Here is a 10,370-nt window from a genome sequence, read left to right on the forward strand (position 1 = left end):
CTAATACTTCCAACTTACATTCTACAGGCAACTTCTCCAAAAATACATACATAACACCATCCACCCCTGGACTTGACCACTTCCCCTTCCGTATCGCACCATCCAACTCCAACATCGAAAACGGGACCTCATATTGCTCTTCCCAAGGCCCAACATTCGCCAACACCTCCCGCATCTCCTCCTCTACCACACCCATTCGTAACCTCACCGCTTCTGGGAAGTTCCCCGAACTGTGCACCCCCGCAAAATACTCCCCCATCAAATTTGCCTTTTCCCCATCCTCACTAATCACCTCTTCTCCTTTCAACAACACTGACATTCCACCCTGTGGTCTCGTTAATCCAGACATCCTCTTGAACTGTTTCCATACCTCACCCACACCAGAATCACTCCCCAGGGACCCACAATAACCCCTCCAATAACCACGCTTCCGTTCCCTAATTACTCTCTGTGCAATAGCTTTAGCCTTTTTATATGCCACCAAATCCACTATCATTCCTGACCTTACCGCCCTGGCCCTAGCCTTCTTATGTTCCGCCACAGCTCTCGAACATTCCACCGTCCACCAAGGTACCTCAATCTTCCCACTCTTCCCCTTCTCATTCTCTGGAACTGCCGCCTCAGACGCTGCTCTCATTCCCTGCACCAAATAATCATTCCATTCATCCACCCCCCCATCTCTACCTCGAGGAACAATCACTTCCTGACACACTCTTTTATACATCTCCCAATCAGCCTTCTTAAAATTCAACCGTCTCCCAGTCATCCGTGGCCTGATCCCTACCTCACCCCTTACAGTCACCAAGATACCAGAATGATCACTCCCCATGTCCCCATCCACACGCACCTCCCAATCACATTCACCCGCTATTGCAGCAGACACCCAGGTCAAATCCAAGCACGACAACTTCCCAGTCCTCACATCCAACCGCGTACCTGAACCATCATTCAGCAAAACCAGACTCAATTCATCCGCCATGTCCTCCAACAATTCCCCATTCGTATCTGTCCGATCGCTACCCCACAACGTGTTGGCACTGTTAAAATCGCCACACAAAACACAAGGTCCCACATGTCCCCTTATCACTTCAGACAGCACACCCACTTCCACCACCTCACACGGATTATAATAATTCAGCACCAATACTTCCGATCCTCCTACCCGTATCCCCGCCCCAATCGCCTCTACTGCTCCATCCACCACAATCTCCCTTGCTACCAACCCCTTTCGAACCGCTAGAGCCACACCCCCCTCTCTCCCTTCCAACCTATCCTTACGAAACAGCTCAAAACCCGGAATCACAAACCTCAGATCACCCCTCAACCACGTCTCCTGAATACAAACCACGTCAACATTCAATTCCCCACACAACACCGCTTTCAACTCCTGTCCATTCCTCAACAAACTCCTCGCGTTCCACTCCAAAATCCTCATGCCGGGACCCCACTCTGCTTCCGCATTTTAGCAACCATCTTAAATACATCCTCTTCCACCACACCCACAACACTCAAATACCTCCTCCCCGCTTCCACTACTCCTTTCGTAAGATCCGACACACTGATAGACGCATTCCTCTGAACCAACTCCAGCAGAGAGATGTACTTATCTGCTTGAAGAGCAGGAAAAGAAGAGGAGGAGCGTAAGGAGAGGGTGTGGTCATAGCAGAGGACTGTGCTAAATGGACTACAGAAATATTGGATATTGTAGTTTGGAACAAGGAAAAAGAAAAGTGTTGAAGAAAAGACAGCTGTTCAGTTTTTTTCCCATGTTATTAGTTGAAACAAGTGAAGCATAATGCTTGCCTCAAGTCTTGCCATAGAATATCATTAACATCAAGATATACACAACAGAATTGCTTGCTCTATAAATTCACAATTTGTACCTTCCCAGGGCCACTTTGGGCTAGTTTGCCCGTGTCAATTTGGGAAAAGCATACACATTGCACTTTTATAGGCGTCCCCCTACTTTTGTCTGTGGCCCCCTCTGTGCCCCCACCCCTAAATTTAATTCCTGGAGACGCCACTGGTTTTATTACAAGGTATATAAATTAATCAATGGCAAATCACAGTCAAGCAAGGTACTGCCACCTGTATTAGGGCAAATACACGTATCTACACTTTTAAAACTATAACAAAAAGGTAAATCAAAGCAAACTGTTTTTTTTCTGATCATCAATTCAATTGCACTCAGTACGTGTGTTCAATGCACTTTTTAAGGTGTCATTATAGCGTGGTGAGAGGGGCTATGCAAATTACCCAAACATGCACATTTTGGAAAGCGGCCATAGGAGTGTATTAATAGACGCTATTTTTGTCTTCAAATATGCGTCATGTAATCAAAAAAGACCCCAGGTCAACGGATGTTGCTAATAAGGACTGGTAAAGAAAGAGAGGAAGGACTGAGGTAGTTCGATGTGTGCCGCATAGATTGTAGTTTGTGCACATGCGCAGGCCAGGTTGTACTATAGCGGAAGTTAATGTGTAGGTCACGGGGCGGAGCGCAGCGTGTGCTTCCCTTCTTCCTGTTCCCGGTTACTTCGTGTGAGGAAGCTGTCTGGGCGTTGCTTTGGAGGTGCAGAAATGCCGACTGTCAGCGTGAAACGTGACTTGCTCTTCGAGGCTCTGGGACGGACATACACCGAGGAGGAATTTGATGAACTTTGCTTTGAGTTTGGTTTGGAGCTGGATGAAGTAACCTCGGAGAGAGAGATCATTAGCAAAGAACAGGGAGACAGCAAAGCAAGTACAGCATCAGACGTCATTCTTTTTAAGATTGATGTTCCTGCTAACCGCTATGATCTTCTTTGCCTGGAAGGACTAGTCCGAGGACTTCAGGTTTTCAAGGAGAGGATAGAGGCACCAAAGTACAGAAGTATAATGCCAGAAAATGGAGAGATTCAGAGATTAATAATCACAGAAGAGACGGCTATGGTTCGTCCGTATGCTGTCGCTGCGGTTCTGCGGGACGTGACGTTGTCTCGGGAGAGTTATGAGAGTTTCATCGAGCTGCAAGAAAAGCTTCATCAGAACATCTGCCGAAGGAGAACATTGGTTGCAATCGGTACTCACGACCTGGACACAATCTCTGGTCCATTTACTTACACAGCACGACCACCTTCAGAGATAAAATTTAAGCCACTGAACCAAAGCGACGAGTTTACAGCAGTGGAAATCATGGACCTTTACAGGACTGACAGCCACCTTAAACATTACTTGCACATTATTGAAAATAAAGATGTGTACCCGGTAATATATGACAGCAATGGGGTGGTGCTATCCATGCCTCCGATCATTAATGGGGACCATACCAAAATTACTATTGATACGCGAAATGTGTTCATCGAATGCACAGCCACAGATATTAAAAAAGCAAAAATTACTCTCGATATCCTTGTCACAATGTTCAGTGAATATTGCAAGAAGCCTTTCACTGTTGAAGCAGCTGAAGTCATTTATCCTGATGGAACAACCTCCATATATCCCGAGCTTCCTTACCGACAGGAAATAGTGAATGCTGATGTAATAAATAAGCAAGTAGGAATCTCTGAAAGTCCCGAGAGCATTGCCAAGCTGCTGACTAGGATGTGTCTGAAGACTCAAGTGGCAGAAGATGGAAAGCATCTAGAGATTGAAATCCCGCCCACGCGGGCAGACATAATCCATGCATGCGACATTGTGGAAGATGCTGCAATCGCTTATGGTTATAACAACATTCAGATGATTATACCTAAAACGTACACCATAGCTAATCAATTGCCTCTGAATAAACTCACCGAGTTACTGAGACAAGATTTAGCAGCTGCTGGATTTACAGAAGCCCTCACGTTTGCTCTGTGTTCTGAAGAAGATATTGCCAGTAAACTTTGTGGTGAAGTATCTGTGACAAAAGCAGTACGTATTGCTAATCCTAAAACTGCTGAGTTTCAGGTGGTGCGCACAACTCTTCTTCCGGGCCTTCTTAAGACAATTGCTGCCAACAGAAAAATGCCGCTGCCAATGAAACTTTTTGAAATCTCGGATGTTGTGAGGAAAGATTCCACCAAAGATGTTGGTGCACGAAACCACAGACATCTCTGTGCTGTGTATTACAACAGAAGTCCAGGATTTGAGGTTCTGCATGGGCTGCTGGATAGAATTATGCAATTACTCAATGTACAGCCAGACAAAGAAACTGGATATGCCATCAAAGCAGCGGAAGACACTGCTTTCTTCCCTGGACGCTGTGCAGAGATCGTTGCTGGCAATACAAGTATTGGGAAATTTGGAGTTCTCCACCCTGACGTTGTAACCAAGTTTGAATTGACCATGCCCTGTTCTGCCCTGGAAATTACCATTGAACCCTTCCTGTAAATGAGCAGATGTTCGTGCTGCCTGGTCTCTTATCACTTACCAGTCTGGAGGAAGAAGCCTTGGCTTTGTTTATGCCACTCTTGCTTTTATCTTCTTTCCATCAATAAAACTAGAGATTTAAGTGCACTCTGTTCAATTTTAAGTCATCAACAGAAAATGTTTGCCTGTTATATGTAAAGATTATTTTATTTGAACCCACCCGCAGACCTAAGTGCAGTAGTGGTGTACACATGCATTGCTCAATCCAGGATCCAGTTTGACATCAGTGGGTCATGTTGTTACTGTTTACACCTGCATAGCAGTGTTCGCTTTCTGCCCCTTGCCTTAATGTAGTTTGAGAAGTGCAATAGTACTTGCTTCCTGGATCTTTAATGCAAGCATAATTTGATGACGCTGAAGTTAGCTTATTATTCAAGCAGCATCTTATTAAAAGTATCTTTTTTTTTTGCTGAATAATTTAATTTAACTTGACTTGCATATAGTCTTATTCAGTTTTTACACACAGATAATCCCCCCCACCCGCCTCTGAATAGGCTCCTACGTCATTTCTAAAGAAATGTGGAACTAATCAACTTGTTTCCCACATAGGGAAGCCAGCCACGGTGCCAGCAGGGGTTTTGGATAGTGGATGGCAGTCATAGGCCACCCCGTGCCCACCAACCCTCACAAGGATGGCCTGCCAGTGGTATTAACACCACTGGGACTGGGGGATTTTGCTCCCGAGCACCAGGCACCATCTTCAATTAGCATTCTGAAGGGCTGCACTGCACAATCTGTGGCTTGGCCATGTTCCCTTTGCACTGGAACACTAGCTGCTACATGCACCTCTAGGTTTTCTAGTCTAGCAGTGTGGGCTTAAAGGCAGGGCCAAGGCTGATTTGCAAACAATAGTGTCATGAATGGGCACGCTTACGCTATACTTGATGCCCCCATTACAGTGTGTTCGGGAAGCGCAAGTGATTCCCTCCACTGTTGGACGCACGCGGTGTGACGCCTATCTCAATATACTGGGCTGTTGGTAGTGGGTCGCAGCTTCTCAACTTTCTCGCAAATTGCAGTGTTGTGCTTATTTTCTCTCTGTTCTAGCTCGCTATTCTCCGACTTGTTCTGCTTCTTGTTTCTTCCCTTACCTGTCCTGTATGTTCTGCCTCTAGTTTTTCTGTTTTGATGTTGCCATTCTTCTTGCCTTGGCTGGAAGCCCTTTTCCTTTGGAATTCTCGAGTGTGCCTTTCTGCATCCAACAATCGTCATGTCAGAGGTGTTTTCTTTCCCAGAGGGATTCCACTTTTGAGTACTGGATCTGTGCTTGGAGCCAGCCCTTCTGACTACCCTGATTTCATTACTGGAGTGTCAGTCTTGCCTCCTCCATAGACAGACCACCTCTGTGATTAGCGGAATATGGAGGTAAGGTGGGATCTACCCATAAGATCTGGCAAATAGTATTGTAGGCACACCAGAGCAATGCCATTGGTTATGACTAATTTGGAGCCATCTCTTCCTTTGGTCTTTCCCACCACTGTTATGCAGCCAATACCTAGCTCTTTCTACTCACTCTGCCACATCCTGTCTTCTTGGATGGTGGATCACCATCTCCCTCTAAACCCCCAACAAAACTGAGATCCTTTTCTTCCCTTCTACTGTTCCTCCTCTTTTACCCCGCCTATTTCTCTCCCTCCTACCTTTCTCAATAATTCTTCATCCGCATGGAATCTGTGTTTTCCTTGAATCCCCTCTCATGTTCTCCCTTATTTCTGTTACTGGACGATCCTTCCACCACCAGCTCTACAATGTCTGGAAGGCGCAACCTATTCTTTATTTCAGTGCTACCTAAACTCTTGTGTCCCTTCTTATATTTTTTGACTAATTTACTGTTCTCTTCTCCTTGGCCTTCCTGCTACTCACTTGGATCCCTTCCGTTCCATATACAATTCCTCTATTCGTCTGTTCTGTTTTTCTCTTTATCTTGTTGGCAGTCGTTTGTATCACTTCACTGGATCTCCTTTGTTCATACCTTTGTTTTCAATTTCCTCTGTCTTGTTCGCAAGTGTCTTGGACCCCCTTGATCTCTCGCTTGTTTTTTAAATTTTTTTTATTATACTCCCGCTCTCTTCGGTCACATTCTCTTTTTCTCCTTACTGTTTCTTGCTACTCATATGCTGAATCTCGTTTCGCTCCTCTCTGTTGGCCCCCAAACATTGGAATGCACTCACCCCTTCTCTTCGTTCTCTCTCCTCTCTTCCTTTCCTCTTTTCAGAACTTGCCTGAAAAATCATCTGCTTGCCTGCTGATTTTTGCTTGATTTTTACTGTTTCTTTTTACTTGTGAAAGTGCTTTGGCATATAGGGCTATATGAATAAACTTGAATAAAAATACGTTGTTACTTTTGGCTATTAGGTTTAAGCCAGAACCCTTGCATTGGAACATAGATAGGATGGAGATTAAATCTCTTGCAATGGAACACGGATAGGATGAAGATGGTATGTGGGGAGGAACAAACAATTTACCTACCCAATGAAATGGCTATGTTAATCCCTTTGGCATTCCCACCAACTACCTGCCCCTCGCTGCTAAAACATACCCACTTGTGAACTCCATCACAAAGCAAAGTCAAACTTTGTGCTGTATTGATACTGGCAGTGTTCTAAGCATCCTTTTGAATGTTTAATGACTTAATTGTCTCTGTAAATGAGCTCCCGGTATAATAAAAATCTCCTAATGTGTGTATTCAGCAAGTTGATTTAATATGTGTGTCCTTACATCTTTTCCTTGTGTTGAAGTCCTGTCTAAAGCAACATTTCAAAGCCACCAATTTTGGTTTGTGTATATGGCATTTGCCAGGCAATTACATCATATACCATGTTCGTACAATTTGTCTTGCTGTTCACTTGTTAATTCCAGGTCCTGGCGAATACCTATCTTATGCCTACTCCAAAGCTCAAACTGTTGGCTTTGCCAGTGCCTATTGGCTTCAGTTTGTCTCCCTAAGTGACAGTGCATGTGCCCAGATGTGGGTCTCTTGCTTGTTGTGCCTAGGCAATCAAGCTGCACTTTACTGAGTTGGTCGAATATGGCCCAACCTGAAAATGCAAAGGCTAGAATGGCAAGTATGGACCACTTTCCCCTTTTCTTCTCCTGAGTACTTGGCAGTGGGTTTTGGACCTACATAGAATGTATATTTGCCTCCGTGGAAGCATAGCCTGCCAGGACTTTTCATGATTCGAACCGATTAGTAATGACTTGATATCCCCATACCGTTTTAGTAACTACTAACAGAATGTTTACAAACCGTATATGTCATGCAGATTGTAGGTCTTGTTTGGAATCTATGATGTAACTTACTGGATGTTTAGGCAGTGCTGGAAATGGAAATTATTTACTGTGGGATCCCACCAGTGACGGCGGTGTGGAATTGTTCCAACCCCACCCAATAAAGATTTGCCTCTCTGAGATTAATCCTGACCACCTGAAAAAATAACCCAAGAGAAGAGCGTGTCCTAGAAAGTTGCTGGCAAAGTATAAAAGGTGCACACTTTTTAAACCTAAAACGCTGTATTTAAATATTTCCATCAGAGTGCAATTCTAACAAGTAATTTCCAAGCAGCCTGATTAGACACTGAAGTAGTGTTGCACGTGTCACATCCCTGGTCCTAACAACCTGGATTTGAACCTGGGCTTCTGCAATAGATGCAAGTCATAATGCCTTTGCCCACAATATATGCCAGTAGAAAAACATTTTCAAGCTGGCTGTGCCCATAAATGTCAATGATGGCTGCACCAATATATGGCAGCATTCCGACCAGGGCAGAGCCCCTTGCCTAAAGGCCCACGGGCGATGATGCCTCAACTCCAGACCCTGATGCCATGCAAACAATCTGGGAGAGGTTCCAGTCCCGGGTCAACCGGAGCCCAAACCCAGCAGGGGAACAGAGGCCCCGCCACACAGCCCCCCCATTGGGAACAGTCAAAATTAAAAATGGATGCCGTGGATTAAGGGGAAGTGTTATACAGATCAAAAGAAATAGAAGAAGGTCCTGTGTCGGAGGCAGGGCCTCATGAGGTAAGCAGTCTAACAGAATAAACCAATTGAAGGGTGTAAATGTCTTTTTCCGGATCCCAGAAGATGCTTTTGCTGGATTATGGTTATTGTAAAATACAATACAAGCACTGTTTTTGGGCTATTCCCACGCCCAGTGGCGGCTTGTTTAAATGGGGAAAAGGGGTGCTGACCACCAGCACCCTAGCTCATTATGGAGGAGCTGAGTCAGCCCAGTGTAAACACATAAGTGCTCCCTCATCATCTTTCTGCATGGAGGGGTACTGGGCTGGCTTAAACTGTCGAAGGGAAGCATAGTTTTCTTTGCCAGCTTCTGTTCCGCAGCGCACATGTCCAATGGAACATGCAAGGCCAGGTTTGTTTTGCTTCCCCAACCTTGCACTGCCCATTGGGTATGCAGACTGGGGAACAGTACCTTGGAATGTGCATGTGGGGTTCTCCCACACCTCCTTGTACATTGTGGCAGCTTGGGGTGGTGTCTTGGGAGCTCTTGGGCTCCTGTGTGCATGTGCATTGCACATGAACCAGGAAGTGCTCTTAGCTTCCTGTACGTGTGGGAGCCGGAAAGCTTCTGTGTTGCTCGAGAAGCTGGTGCATGGTAAAAAGCAGTCTGGACTGGGGCTGAAGTTAAGAAGAATGTATTATGTATGCATGTGTGAATGAATGAGTGTATGATGCGTGGGTGGGTGCTCATATGAATGAGTATGTTGCATGGGTGCACGAGTGGATGCTGTGTGAAAGAGTGAGTGAATGTGTGTGATGTGCACTTGTGTTTGGGTTTGTGGGGGATACTGCGGCATTCTGGAATTTAAAATTGGGATCTGATAAAGCAACCATTGTAAGGGTTATGTGGCTAGACTGCCATTTTGGTGCAGCCAGTCTACCTTTTTCTTACTGTGACATGACTACTGAGTATCCATGATAAAGCAAGCATGATGTGTTATGTGTCTATAGAGGCCTTTTGGTGAAGCCAGATCTTCGGTGAGGAGACTGCCGTTTGTTGGCAGAACCAGCATGATCATGTTAGTATCATTACCTCCACGTGCATTCTTCCTCGTCCCACTACTTACCTCATGAGGCCCTGCCTCTGACACAGGACCTTCTTCTATTTCTTTTGATCTGTATAACACCTCCCCTTAATCCACGGAATCCATTTTTAATTTTCCTGCCTATGGCAGGTTGGACTGTTCCCAATGGGGGGGCTGTGTGGAGGGGCCTCTGTTCCCCTGCTGGGTTTGGGCTCCGGTTGACCTGGGACTGGAACCTCTCCCAGATTGTTTGCATGGCATCAGGGTCTGGAGTTGAGGCATCATCGCCCGGGGGCCTATAGGCAAGGGGCTCTGCCCTGGTGGGAATGCTGCCATATATTGGTGCAGCCATCATTGACATTTATGGGTACAGCCAGCTTGAAAATGTTTTTGTACTGGCATATATTGTGGGCAAAGGCATTATGACTTGCATCTATTGGATTTTTTCATGAGTTACCCTACACCACCAATTGAACACTGCTTTTTTCCATCCAATATTTAACTTTGTGCTTAAAAAGCACCAATGTAACACATAATTTAAAAACAATGTCCGCTGGGGACTCCCTCCAAGTGTCATTGGTTGATTTTTCGTGCTACTTCGTTAACGCTCTAGCATATTTGTAGTAAATATTTACGACCCTCCAAGAATATACACCAGCTGTCACTGACTGCACACACACCAATTGGAAACCCCTGCGCGCCCCCCCCCCCCCCCCAACTCACCCTATTGCAAACCTGGCCCACCCAGATGAAAATTCCTGGAGCCGGATCTGAGCAGTGTACATACATTGTGAATCCCTCTATATCATGAAATAGTTTGCCTTTCTTTGTTTCTTCACAGGCTTTTTCCTCCCATGACCATTCCTGGCGCGGCGGCTGGCTGCCCGGGGCGCAGAGCTTGGGGTGCTTGGGAAGAGGTGCAGGAAGCAGCCCACCCA

The 10,370-nt window shown here is 45.6% G+C and overlaps 1 protein-coding gene across 1 annotated transcript; it reads left to right on the forward strand.

Annotated features, from left to right (window-relative positions):
• The first annotated feature begins 2,479 nt into the window (after window positions 1-2,479).
• On the forward strand, window positions 2,480-7,082 carry FARSB (phenylalanyl-tRNA synthetase subunit beta). Its single transcript, XM_069651560.1, has one exon. It carries the CDS (start codon window positions 2,581-2,583, stop codon window positions 4,348-4,350), a length of 1,770 nt encoding a protein of 589 aa, XP_069507661.1. The 5' UTR covers window positions 2,480-2,580; the 3' UTR covers window positions 4,351-7,082.
• Window positions 7,083-10,370: the final 3,288 nt, after the last annotated feature.

Source organism: Ambystoma mexicanum, chromosome 3p (genome assembly GCF_040938575.1).
Source record: "Ambystoma mexicanum isolate Mex_15411 chromosome 3p, UKY_AmexF1_1, whole genome shotgun sequence".
In the NCBI taxonomy this organism is placed as follows: Eukaryota; Metazoa; Chordata; class Amphibia; order Caudata; family Ambystomatidae; genus Ambystoma; species Ambystoma mexicanum.

What these genes read in the sequence shown, in the direction of transcription:
- FARSB (XM_069651560.1), top strand. Translation starts at nt 2,581, where the DNA reads ATGCCGACTGTCAGCGTGAAACGTGACTTGCTCTTCGAGGCTCTGGGA.